The 14,052-nt window shown below is 39.1% G+C and overlaps 1 protein-coding gene across 2 annotated transcripts in view; it reads right to left on the bottom strand.

The window, feature by feature from the left end:
• Positions 1–14,052, bottom strand: part of SETX (senataxin) — an 81,375-nt gene that overhangs the window by 11,649 nt on the left and 55,674 nt on the right. For both annotated transcript variants that reach the window (XM_061154341.1, XM_061154342.1), the window contains 10 exons: positions 13,100–13,267; positions 12,357–12,513; positions 10,049–10,150; positions 9,743–9,858; positions 8,499–8,570; positions 6,663–6,812; positions 5,574–5,681; positions 2,672–2,859; positions 1,959–2,051; positions 873–1,037 (listed from right to left, as the gene is read on the bottom strand). In XM_061154341.1, the coding sequence (XP_061010324.1) occupies positions 873–1,037; positions 1,959–2,051; positions 2,672–2,859; positions 5,574–5,681; positions 6,663–6,812; positions 8,499–8,570; positions 9,743–9,858; positions 10,049–10,150; positions 12,357–12,513; positions 13,100–13,267 (1,319 nt within the window). The remainder of the gene's footprint in view (positions 1–872; positions 1,038–1,958; positions 2,052–2,671; positions 2,860–5,573; positions 5,682–6,662; positions 6,813–8,498; positions 8,571–9,742; positions 9,859–10,048; positions 10,151–12,356; positions 12,514–13,099; positions 13,268–14,052) is intronic.

Genomic DNA, 14,052 nt, shown 5'->3' with positions numbered 1-14,052 from the left:
ATTTCTGAGATAAATTCCACTTGATCTTGGTCTATAATCCTCTTAATATGCTACTGAGTTCAGCTGCCATTATTTTGTTGAGAATTTTTGCACCCACACTCATAAAGGATATATTGGTCTGTAGTTCTCTTTTCTGGTAATGTCTCCATGGCTCTGGTATCAAGGTAAAAGTGACCCCATAAAATGAGTAGTCTTCCCTTCTATTTTTTGGAAGCATTTGCAAAAAGACTGGTGTTAATTCTTAACGTTTGATAGAATTCACCAGTGAAGCCTGGTCCTGGGTTTGTTCTCTGTCGCTAAGTGTTTGATTACTAACTCAATCTGTTTACATTTAATAGATCTGTCCATGTTTCTGGTTTTTTCCTAGAGTCAATTTTGGTAGTTTGTGTATTTCAAGGTGCAGAAACTGCAGAGTTATTGGATTTCCAATATTTAATTTTACTGTTGAGGTAAAAGGAGACAAAGACATGATATCTTCATGATCTTTAGTGAAGGCACTAAAAGGTTTAAATAATTTTTTCTAAGTGAAAATGTGACTATGTGTATCTCGGTACAATTAGAATTTAGATTAACAAGTCATCCAATGAAATGGAAAGACCTGGAGAGTTTCTCAGTCAGTTTCACTGTCAAGTGTAAGGTGAAGACCTTCAAAATGGCAGCAGGCACTCCGTCTACAGGTGCTACAAGTGCAACCACACTCCCTCTCAGCACAAGTCTATGGAGCCAGCATCCTGGTCTCCTTGTTCTGCGTTACCAGGGTCTATGATCATACCCCAGGGGTTAAGTTTCATTTTCTTCTTTCCTTCCATCCCCTCTTTCTTTTTAATTAAACAGAAAAACTGGAAATAGCCGTAAAAACAGAGATGCCTCACCCTTTTCTATCAAACTCTTTGTCCAAATCCTTCTGAATCATCGTCTTCTGAGCCTTGTAATGGGTTATTATGCCAATGTTTCGGAAATTAATGTCCCTTCTTTTGTCTTTAATAAGTTTAATTAGTTCCATTACCAGTTTTATCTCTTGAACATTTACATATGAGCTAAATAAGATGAAAAAAAAAATACAACACATCAAAACTAGTAGCAGTCCAACTGTTAAGTTCCACTTTGTTTTCTATTACAGTAAAGGGTAGATTAGTAGGCTTTATCTTTATTCAGTCAGCAGTGATTCAAAGAGGCTGTTATAATGACCATTAACACTGTACATATGAATAAACAGAATAACAACTGCCCAGTGGAAAATGAAGCTGTATGACAGAAAAGAGCTTGGAGTCAAAGAAGTTTAGACACCAGCTTCTTCATTTGTTAAAACAGGGATAGCCACAGTGAGAACAAAGGTATTTATAATAATGAAGACATGATTAATGAAGAGCTCCTATTACAGATTTATTATCTTCCCAACACTGAGAAAAGTGCTTCAGATATATCACTTTTCTCATTCCCCACCACAGGCCACATGGACCATGTGCTAGCATTCACAGACCACCTGATTCACACAATCCAATATGATCAAAGTATTGTCCACCCCCTGCCTCACACCTTAATTCAACTGTGTCTGTATTTCTCCTTCACAATATTTAACCCAACTGGAATAATCAATCACCACAGTAATGGCCTGGTTAATGTCTGCCTCGCGTTAGACCACAATAGCCTTGCACTGGGGCCACGTCTATCTTACTCAGAAGTTCAGCATGGATCTACTTAAGTGTTAATCACATGTTAGGTAACATAATCCCCACTAATAACAATTAAGAAAGAAAAACGGAAAGACTGAAATACATAAAGATATCAGCATTTTTTTATGATTAAAAAGATGAATTTATCAATCCAACTAAAAGAAAATGATTGTGCCCTGGCACTAGGCAGAGAGATTTGTATGAAAAGTATTTTGAACTTAAATATAAACAAAAACAATATAAAAATTCTGACACCATCAGTGAGGACTGAAATAAAGAACATACTCATTATCCCGTCTTTCCAAGCCATCTCCAACATCAAACACGAGGTAGGGTTGAAATGGCCAGTCAGATGAGCACCGACTAGTCTCTGTCCCTCTATAAAAGAGCAGCACCATTTAGAACACAAGTCAAGTTAGAAACATTTTTTTAAATTGTTACTACCATTTTTCTGTGTATATGTGGCAGGAGAGAGCTAGGGAAAGTAAGGGGACAAGAAGGACTCTTCTTTAAAAAATTAAAATTTCAGTACATTAAAATAATGTATTTTAGTGAAAGGTAGAAAGTGAATTTTATTTCTATTCTAGTGCTAGGGAGAATAATCTATGTATTTAAAATATAACAATTATGATTGGAAAATTACTCATAATACAGTACATGAAAAAAGCAAGGTATAAAATACTAGGTAAAGCATGGTATGATTGTTTCCCAAAAAGAGAAAAACGAAAAAAAAAAAAAATGTGCATAGTACAAGGACTGGAAGTAGATATACTAAAAGGTTACTAATGATTATTTCTGGGTAGTATAAATAGGGGGGTTGGTTTTTTTTCCCCCCTTTTCATTTATCTGCATTTGCTACAATCAACATGACTTTTATAATTTAAATTAAGCCTTTATGTTTTTAATAACAAGACTTAAGAGCACCGTGAAACAGCTATTCTTCCTAAGTAGCCAAACCTACAAATAAAACAAGCTAACATGCAATGAAAAGAACCCACCTATTTGTTTTCAAGGTTCCATCATAAACGTAACTAGAAGGGAAGAGACATATGTCTGGGTGCATCCTGTACTGGATGGTGAGCTGTAAGACGGGCAGCCTGCCAATCATGTTGTGCTCCACACTCTCCTCTAGGAGCTTGTGGAAGCGGGCCATCATCGACTGGTCATAGCCATAGTCCTGTGCCTTCTGAAAGCGGGAAGACAAAGCAATGATCTCTAATGATTCATCTGTACTTTTTCCATTATTATAAAAACAATTACTGAGCTCTACAATGTACATAGCAAACGCACATCTAAAACGCACACAGCATTACCAACAACCAAAGATTCAGAGAAAGAAGGTGTTTCTGATTTCCACCTTTGAAAAGCCACAGAGCGTGACTACAAAAGCTGAGGCATATTCTCCTATTCAGAAATCCCACATACTGTTGATGAATGATGTGATCTTGTGAATGATCACAACCATTGCTATTTTGGTGCTAACAGAGGTCACCTGAAAGAACTGATGAGAAAAGCAGCAAAGAATTTTAACACAGATTTTAACCATTATTTCTGGGCTGCACTCCCACAGCTTGAAAAAATGAATGTCACTGTAAACCAGCGTCTTAAAGACCAATTTTTTCATCCATCCATCCAGGCAACATGCACTAAGCGTCTAAAGCTTGGGGTGCTGGGGGTCTAAGGTGAATAAGATCAAGCGTCATAGAACTTAACACTCTAATGGAGGAGACAGACAACTAAGTTGATTTCATAAATCCTACAAAGGGTTACAACAAACCTGCAACCTGAAACAGAGTTAATTGACAAATGAAGGAAAGTGTCTTCATGTAATCACAGTTGTGATATACTTGGGATATACTTTTCAATGTTAGTACCATGTCAAAATTTAGAAAGAATAGTGGAATCTTTATGAGTATGTTGCAGATATGAGCACTGAAGATGTATATGCAAAGTTTTAATAAACCTGTTTCACAAACTATCAGAGTGGAGAAAGCAGACATTACTTCCTATTTGTATTATTTATGCAAGTGATTATATACCTATGCAATTTTAAATAGGTTTGTGTAATTAAATAGAATAAAATATCCTTAGTGGACATTTGGCATTATCATCTATACCTCAAAAGTTTATCTATTCAAGTTAGCAAAAAAACTCACTCACTTCACTCTGGGAAAAAGGAAAATGGGATTTATAGGAGGTAACACATTTACTTAAACACACAAAAAAACTGAGTCCATTCTACCAAATGACAGAGATTTATGTTTTGACATGAATGTACATTCCTGATCTATTTATTGACTAGAAAAAAGGCAGTGTGACACAGACTGACTCTGCCGCCGTTAAACAAGGTCAGAGTCGGCACACACAGATGTGCACATCCCCTGTAACTACCCAACCTTCTGAATTTAGTAACGTACTGTCTGTTACCCACTAGAATGTCAGCTTTGTAAGGGCAGAGACTTTTGTCAGTTTTCAACACTGTCATAACCCTAGAACTTAAAACGGTGCCTGAATTAGGCTAGCACTCAATAAACACAGACTGGAAAAAAGGCAACTTTGCACACCCATGACCACAAACTGTTCAAATTACCGACTACACTATTCATAGTAATTATTCCTAGAAATAGGTGGTCAGAAAGGCATGTTGAGAAAATTAACTTTGTAATCTTTTTCTGAAAATTTCTCAATAAGCCTGTATTATTTTTACAACAGTAAGAAAAGCCCGAATAGATTCTTCTCATTTCCGCTGTTCTTATTCTTAATCAATTACCAAAGCAAGCAGTAACGCTGAGGCCTATCAACAACCCCCTTTCGCTAACTACATGCTAAGGCCCTTCAAGAAGTGGTCAGTCAATTTCTGAAACGCTCTATTATCATTCACATAACGGAGTGCAGAGCTGGCTCCTCCTAGCTCCCCACGAAACCCGGTGCAGCAGCTCTTCCCCGTGGACAAGGTTTTCACTCCAGGTCAGGGGTGCTCCTAGCCTACCCCCTCACATGGTCACGTAGGAGTGCTCAGACATCAAAGAACTGCACCATCATGTTGATGATTCCAAAGTCAAAAAACAGTAACAACAAAAAACAGCAACACGCTTTCATTCCATAACTGAACAGAAATGCTGTGAAAATGGTCTGCTCTCTGGGACTGTTCATGCAGCCACTACTCTGCACACATACTCTCTGTATCAGTAAAATGCTCAAGTGTTATTAAGTTTCAAAACCTAGGTGGAGGCCTGTGCAAGATTACCCCAAACATCCTGCTCCTGGAAGTGCAGGCACAGTCTGGATCCTGACTGTGAGCAGTTCTAGTGAGTGTTCACACAACAGGGAAGGGGCACAGCTGTGCTGCTCATCTTCCCGCAAGCAGAGCCCAGTCTCTTTCCTTCCACCTTCCCTTTCAGAGCATGTGAGGAACGTTATAGGATACAGAATCCTAATACTGTACACATTACTGTAAGAATAATTTCTTACTGTTTTCCTCAAAATTTGTATATACATAAACATAAATTAGGAGGTCAGGATTCTTCCCCTTGCTTTTAGAGTTTTTCTTTTATCATGGGTTTGGTGGCTGTGTCATGAAAACAAATCAGCCCTCAGAAGAGCGGCACACTGCCTTTCTCAGAGGGACGGCCATTGCACAAGGGTCACCCTGCTCCTCAGCTTCTGGTCTTCTGACACCCACATGCTCCTGGTCACACGCACACAAGCTCATTACGAACAAAGAATATTTTTGGAGACTTTACTATGAAGGCTCTGAACAGTGGCTCTTCTCTTTCTTCAGCCACTCCCTATTTCTCCCTGCAAGTAAGAGATGATGATCCAAGAAGGATGCCCACCCCCCAAAACAAAACACCAAAAGACCCTTCCACTTTAAAGCAACATGAATGTGAAAAAACATACCACGGAAATGACTGTGGGAGGGAGCTGCTTAGGGTCTCCTACCAGGACAAGCTTGTTGCAACGATGGATGAGAGGAGTAAGTGTTTCAACTTCACAGGACTGTCCAGCCTTGGTAAGAAAGTACAGAATGGAGATACAGTCATAGTTATCTCTGTTACTTTTTATCCACATATAGTCTAATTCATAATGAAAGTGTTAGCCATTCAGAAACATACACCTTCTCCTTCTGCACCAAATATCAAAAATAAAGATTTTCTTTGGTTAGAAAACAATAAAAACATTCTAAACACTTGGAGGGGGAAAAAAACCCCAAAACAACTCCCCCGCCCCAACACACATACATTTTGGAAGCCAGCCATCTTTCAGGTGCCACTACCACTTGGGAAACAGCCATAAACTACAAGGGCCAAGTCCTGTCCCAGGTCTGTCTGTCTGTCTGTCTGTTTGTTCCCGCTGGACACGTGCCTGACAGGGTTGTGTTTCTGTGTGTCACACTCCCACCCACCCACCTGCTCTCCTCCTCAGTAGGCCACTTCACATTTGCAACCCTCAAGCTTCACTTCAATTTGGCAACATTTCCTTCAATTATTTCATCATCTTTTCTATTCCTTCATTTTGGTGAATACTGCATCTTGGATCTCCTGGACGGGTTCTCTATCCTTCATTTTCCACCTCTTTTTGTCTTCTGGCTCTATATTCTGGCAAATAGTAGGTAAACCAATAAATACTTGCTCAGTGAATGAACTAGGAATTAGGATGATAAGCTGAAAATATGGCGCTCAGAGCTATCGGATTGCATTAAAAATGCTTCAAAAGGTAACCAGAGATATTCTAAGCAGGAGCCAGACAATCCTTGGGATGATTTTGTTAAGATCAGGATCCCTAAGACTATAATTCCAATACTAGAAAAGCAGTTTTCATCATAGTGGGTCATTAGCAGCATATTTCAACATACAGGAATACCCACGTAAGAGCAGGTCAAAATCAGAGGCAAAAAGACCCCTATGTCAACATCTTGGCAGCCACGCTGCACCGAGGACTCCCTCCTCACAGCACTAGGCAGAGCCGTGGGGCCAGCTGCTCACTGACCTCATCGACGATGACGCAGCTGAAGGGGACGCCACCCTGCCCACGGAAGGCCGCCTCGAGCAGCAAGCCGCCGCTGGTGCTCAGCGTGCAGCAGATGACATGCGACTCCAGGATGATGATGCTCTGGGTCTTCTGTGGGCGTCCTTGAACCTGAGGCAACGGAAGTTCATCAGTGCTCACTCGCATCTAAGCAAGTCTTGACTACGATAGGCCTCTCTGTACCTCGTAACACATCTGCCACTTACGTGACAGAACAATGTTCAGTAAGTGTCGGGTGGGACCCTGCAATCTAGAAAACAGCAGCAACACGCAAGGTACTCAGAAGCCATCAGAGAGAACACTCTGCAGGGGAGTCTAATCTTGGAACATGATTTCAGCACGTTAAGAAAAATTTATTCAGGATTTAATTTGGTCAAAGTACATTTACAATTCTTACAGCCTGACATATGTGGGAAGGTATCAGAATAAGCAAAGATTAAATAATTCTACTGAACTGTGAAGCGATTATCTGAGTAAAACCAGGAACAAAACTAAGCCTGAACATACCCTTTTCTGTTAGTTTTAAGCATGTAACCTTACATTCTTTCTAAGGGCCAGTACCAACAAAAACACCTGTGAAACTGATGAGCATTCTACTTCCACAGCAGTAATGACCACCTTGGTCCCTGTCTACATAATGGAATAAACTGAGATGGAGACTGAGTCTCATCAAAGATTCAGTTAGCCCATTTCTGCTCCTGAAAAGCTGGAGCTGAGCATATCACAGACTCATGCCTGGACTCGTTGACGCAGGTCTGTGAGAGGGCGATGGCAGCTGTGGCCTTCCTGCCAGTGCTCATATGGTAACTGCCATATCCCTCTCCTTACAGCCAGCATCATGGTAAAACCACAAGTGCAATTAATTTAACCACCCACAGAACAATGTGATCAGTGGCAAAAACCATAACACCGGTAAACAAAGACTTCATCCTGAAATATGGGAAGATTAATTTTGGGCTGAGTTTAAACTTTAATAGCTTTCCACATAATTTTTAATTGAAATAAACTGCTAGTGGAAATATGCATTAAATTCAACTATATTCATTTAGCCACACAGAGGTCAATAATATATTCAAGAGAAAAATCTCAGCTCAAAAATACAAATGCCATTACCGGCTGCTAGTACCCTCTCTCCCTTCCCCAGTTCATTTCATTAGGCTGGCTCATTCTAGCTTCGACTCATCTAAATGTGAGTTGATATTTTTATACCCAAAGAATACTGGGGGGCAAGTTATACATGCTAATAAGGGTTTTTGTAATCAAAAACAAGTAAAAAGAGCTTATGCTTTCAGCTAATAATTGAGGGGAAAAAGGCACTTTTCTTGTGCCACATCCCAGCCACTGTTAGTCTACCTGAATTCAGACATGTAATTTTCTTTATTTTTAATAAAGGAAAACCCTACAAATTTAGTTTCATTAATTATTCATATGACAATTACCATAAATTTCTGGGTGGGAGAGTAGAAAGAACACTTGAGAGTTTTAGAAAAAACTATAAATGCACAAGCAATTACACCATTTTCTCTATTTTTATATATGCTTGAAATTTTTCATTATAAAAAAATTTTAATTTTATTTATCTACATTTTTGACCACACATGCAGCTTGAGGGATCTGAGTTCCCTGAAAAATGGAACAGATTCACATCCTCTGCAATGGAAGTGCAGAGTCCTAACCACTGGACCGACAAGAATTCTCAAATTTTAAATGTAACTAAGAAAAGACCATAGGCTGTCTGAACCATTTCATAATTTTAAAAAAGAAGTGCCAGGAAAATGCTACAGATGAACTACTTACCTCTTTAATTTTAGAAGCAAGCTCCTGCCTTTCTTTTGAAACTCTGGCAATTTTTCCATCTAATTCTTGCCTCTGGAAAAAATTAAGACTGCTATCATTAAACTAAGCATTTTTAAATGCTTTCCAATGAACTGCCTCACATTTCAAAAAGGAGAGCCAGTACTTTACCAATGAAAAACTGACTCACCCAGTGTGTTTCCCCTACCGGTCTCTCTATACTACTGTGTTTCAGAGTTCAGCTAAGCTACTCCAGGGCACTGCTGCCCTGACATTCATTGTGTTTGGCCAGGTGCCTGCTGTGACTTCAAACTGACACTAGCCCCTCATTCTTGCAAATGTCTTATATAGCACCCAGAGTCACCAGCAAATGTTTGCTCTTGTGATCAATGGTTTCCATGGCCTTCCAGCACCTGTATTCCTTATATGTTCCCTTGAGATAAGACTCTCTATGAAACTTACTAAAACCCTGCTCTTTCCATTCAAACTGCCCAATCCAGCCCTAGTCTGGAAATGTCAAAACACGCCAACCATGGACCCTGACAACAACAGGTGGCCCAGGGCCTGCTTCTGTCTCTACTCTGCATGGACCTCCTGTGTGACCCCTCAAGGTAAGCTATGCACCTCCTCCAGGACCTCTGAGTAATCAATTTCTCTATTTCAACTTCTCCTGTGGTCTGTTTTTAAACCTCAGCTCATTATCCAGCAACCCAACAACTAGCACTCCACAGTCCATTTAGTAGGTGTTCATTAGATAAATTCTTTTTTTTTTTTTGACCACACAGTGAAGCATGTGGGATCTCAGTTCCTCAGCCAGGGATTGAACCTGCACCCCCTGCAGAGGAAAGCTCAGATTCTTAACCACTGGATCACCAGGGAAGTCTGATAAATTCTTAATACTGTATTTAAGATGCAGATCTGTCCAAGGTATTGTAGGTTGGCTCTTCCTGTCTGCCTAGCAGGCCAACCCTTGGCACATCATTTACATGTTACCAACTGCTGCTGTCTTCAGGCTACAACAGTGGAGCTGAGTGGCTAAAAGAGACTCCACATACGCCTGTAAAGTCTAAAATATTTACTATCTGGTCCTTTAAAAAAAAAAGTTTAACTCCTAATGTAAAGATACCATTTTTGTATACATCTTTTACACAAATTACATACTACTTCACAACAAAAGACTAGCATCAAATACTCAACTAGTTTATCTATGAGCTGTTATAAACACTGATCAAGACATGTCTAGATACCTGCGATTCCCTTCCACCTCGGCATAAAGCACGCTGGCGGGAAAGTTCATCAAGTTGACGATCGAGAAATTCCTTTCTTTTGTGCATCTCCTGAACATGAGACGGTAAGTCTTTTTCTTTAAAAAAAATAAAAAGACAAAAAATTGCTCATTCTAACAAATATACACATACACACACACAATGAGAAGGAAAACTAGCTTTCAAAACCAGACTATTTCTAGGGTCTCCAAATTACCTTTAATGCCCCAGCCAACTATACAACAAGAAAAAGAAATAAATTAATATATACCTTTCTTCCATACTTACTCATTCTGTGGTTAACTTGACTGTCCAAACTGAATCTTAGGACCTCATTATTAATAGACTTTTCTGGACCTAGACGTACTAAGTTTATATCTCCACAGTTTCCTGTTGATAAAAGTCACAAAGAGATCAGTAAGAACACTGTCCATCTCTGTACATAATAACTGTTTCTTAGCAAAATATTAACAATCAGAGAAGGGAGCTAACATGAACTATTAATCAACCAGACATCTGGAATTGTGCTAGAAGCTCCACATACATCCTTTTAGATAAGCTTCATAAAAACCCCTAAAAGGTAAGGACTTATTTCCACCTAATAAAAGCTACTGGGGTTGCACAAATAGTACATAGCAGAGATGAGATTCTGTTACACTAATGCTCCTCAAACTATGTTCTATTCAACAATCCATGGTAAAATTCGTTTGGAAAATGGTAAACAGATTCCTTAACCACAAGATATTTCAAAGATGAAGATGTTTATCTTTTAATACATGTCTGAATTCCCCAAATGAAATTTTATGGGACCACCAATCAAATCCTTTTCTGTAGAATACTCAGAACCAAGGTTTTGAAACTCTGCTCCAGGTCACAAGGCCACCTCAGGATCTAAGGGACAGAAGATGCTGGAAATTCTGGCAATTTCAAAAACTGTCAGCATCATTTAAACTGGTTTACTAACCACGTTTTTAATTCTAGGTTAGCACACTCAGGTATTATTTAGTCTAAAAATCTCCCACTGCTTCACTGAACTAAATAACATCAACCAAGCACTGTTTATTAGCACCTATCCCAACCTAACATGTCACGTACTTGTTTGCTGTCTCCTTCCACTGAATCCCAAGTCTCATAGAATCAGGTTTTGTTTTGGTCACTGCCTAGAACAGCAGCTGGCACACAGTACGTACAATAAACGTGCTGAATGAATAAATTAACAATTATACAGTTGTCTACATGTATCTGTATTCCTAGTTCAGCTCCTTCTTCTAAATATGAAGCCATCTTCTCTGGCCAAAGTTTCAAAACTGCTAAGTTGTATATCTGCCAGAAAGGTGATGAGATTTATACCCACTCTAAGCACCTCAAAATGCTCCAGAAATTAAAACAGACATCCCTTAAATTGCAGGGTGAGCTCAGAAGGATGTAAAAGAAATTCCTAGGGGCGAAAAACAGAGAAAGGTGAAAACCAGATATGAAAGTCCCTGAGATGCTGTGGCTTCCCTGGAGGGAGAAGGGTGAGAGCCGGTCACTGTCCAGGTGCTGAGGTGTTGGGTTTTTTAATTCACATACAACAAAACGCAAGGATTTAAAAATTAGCAAAACTCACTCAAATGCAGAAAACTTGAATAAATCAACAATTAAAGACATTCAGCAGAAACTTATCCATCTGTCAAAAAACAGACCAAAAAGAAAAAAAGAGAACAACAAACACCAAAACAATACTAAAAACAGATTAACTTTCAAGGAACAGATAATCTCTTACACAAAACATTGCAAATAAATGTCTGTATAAAATTCAGCACCCATTCATAAAAAAGCTAATGAAAAAGGAATTTCTTTAACCCAATAAAGGGTATATACCAAATCCCACAAACATATATATCACATGCAATGGGGAAAAAAAAAAAAGTATTGAAAAAGAAGGAAAAAAGCTCTCTTTGCTGACAGAAATGTCATTTTCTAGCAAAAAAAGTTAAAAATCCAACCTAGACCCGGCATTTGTCCCACCTTCATCCAGCCTTGTTATGTTGTCAACAGACACCTGAAAAAGTGCTTATTACCCTTTCTCAGGAAAAGCAAAGTGAAAATAGCACCCCTGCCCACTGTTTGGGAACTGTTCTCAGTGTAGGATCTGACACAACCACTTTCTAGAAGAATCTGGCACTATCTAGAAGATGCACAAATCCTTCAACCCAGCATTTTCACTTCTAGGTGTATACATGCTAGACCAGTGCTTTTATGAGGTACACTTCACACTGTACTGAAAGCAGTACTCTCTCATTTCACCAATAAAATAGGTTTCACAAAACACTACTTACCCCCCTCACTACCTATGCTCTGATCTTTTCTGTTTCCTTCTGTTCTGTTCTATCTTATTTAAGTATGCTGGTTCTGACCTCCCTAAATTGACCTCACAATTCACTGACCGGCCACAAGCCACACTGTGAGAGAAGCACTGTCCTGGAAGGCCTGGAAGGCCGCATGAATGAAATTCGGGAGATGCGCATAAGCCAGAACTGGCTTACTTTTTGTCATTCAAAGCTCCCCACACTAAACACTGAAAACAAATTAAAAGCCCACATAAGTATCATACCCATAGGATTCTTCTTGTCTTTACACTTTTCTTTGAATTCAAGGATAATTTTTTTCATAAGTTCATCAACAGCTGCATTGGAAGGTGCACATACAAGGACACGGTTTTGCTTGATTTTGGCATTGGAGTTTTCATCTGAATGCCCCCTCCTTTGGTTCTGCAATTTGCATCAAACAAAAAATCCTGATGAGTTCTATTACACAATGTTATAGTTCTTTCCTACTTTCACATATATTCAAAAGTTCCTATAATAAAAATAAAAAGTACCTGCATCTTACACTGATAACTAAAAAATTACTGTGGAACAGCTCCACCCCAATACAAAATAAAAAGTTTAAAAAAAAATTACTCTGGCATAAAATTTTATCATTAACTTTTCTGAGCCTTACCTTATTATCCACTTATTTTATTCAATATTCAATCCAACCAAAATGCAGCCCAGGGATAGAAATATCCAGGATGGTCTCCTGGTATCGGCTGTGACCACTAACAAAGCCAGAAGACTACCATACTAGCCCTTAGGAGTAACTGCACACAAGATAGTGTTTTCTGCCTTTTTATTTCTTATAACCTTCTCTATCTCTGCTACCCCTTTATCTGATATGGTTCCACACAGTATCAAAAGATACACAAAAGTGAAGGGGAAAAAAGGCAGTTTAGTACTTGTTCACACATTAGTTAAACCTAGTGACATGAAATGATATATTCAATTAAGAACACTGCTGCCCTCACAAACACTTCACCTCTGTCAGGAGGCGGTACAGGATGCCAACAATGGTTTTTGATTTTCCTGTTCCAGGCGGTCCATGAATCAGACAGATCTTGGCAACTGATGAGGAGTGTTTCACCATGGCATATGCAGTTTCTATCGCTTTCTTCTGGTCTTCATTGAAATCTTTTAAGTAGGCAACCTATATGAAAGACATTTTAGTGAGAAGGACCTTTTCTTCCTGAGGCGGCCCAGGAAAGCAAGACAGTGGAAAAATCTGTGTGAACTGCTCCTGTGCTTCATCAGACAGAAGCTTTATGATCAGGCAAGACTCCAAAATGACCTTTAATCGAAGAAGCGTGTTCACTACTGCAAAGAGTCACTTGCAAGTGTCTACAGGCTTCAGTCCATCTATAAACAAAACAATATTTTTATCTGTGATTCTCATAAAGATCACAAACTGTTCTGTACTCTTCTTATTTATTCTCTGATTCTTCCCATTTTAGTCGATTCTCTCCCTAGACAGTAAAACCATTCCAAGACTTTCTCCCCTAACACAAGTGACAGAGGGGAAAGAGGATGGATCCTGGTTCAGCTCCGAGTCTACCCCTCAGTTTCACTCTCAAGCTGTGTCTCCAAACTCACCTCTCTGGACTTCAGCGTCCACCCATTTTTATATGAATTTAGGATCCCTCAGAAGGTGAGAATTGACTGAGAAAACACACATGGAAGCCCGAACACGAGGAAGGGGTTCAAATAACATTTCTTTCTCTTCACCTGCCTCTGTGTTAACTTCCTGGAACTTATACACAATTTTATAATGAGAAATACGCGTTCACACAATACAACAACTTCATCTTCATACTGGCAACAATACCAAAGCTCCACTGGTCATTCAAATGCAAAATTCATTCCATTTAACCTATTCCTACTTACTCCTGCATTTTAACCACCTAAAAAGTTAATAAAAGTAGGATGTTCACCCTA

Source organism: Dama dama, chromosome 11, assembly GCF_033118175.1.
Source record: "Dama dama isolate Ldn47 chromosome 11, ASM3311817v1, whole genome shotgun sequence".
NCBI classification, from domain to species: Eukaryota; Metazoa; Chordata; class Mammalia; order Artiodactyla; family Cervidae; genus Dama; species Dama dama.
The sequence above is the reverse complement of the archived record's forward strand: the minus strand, read 5'-3'. Positions and strand labels throughout refer to the sequence as shown.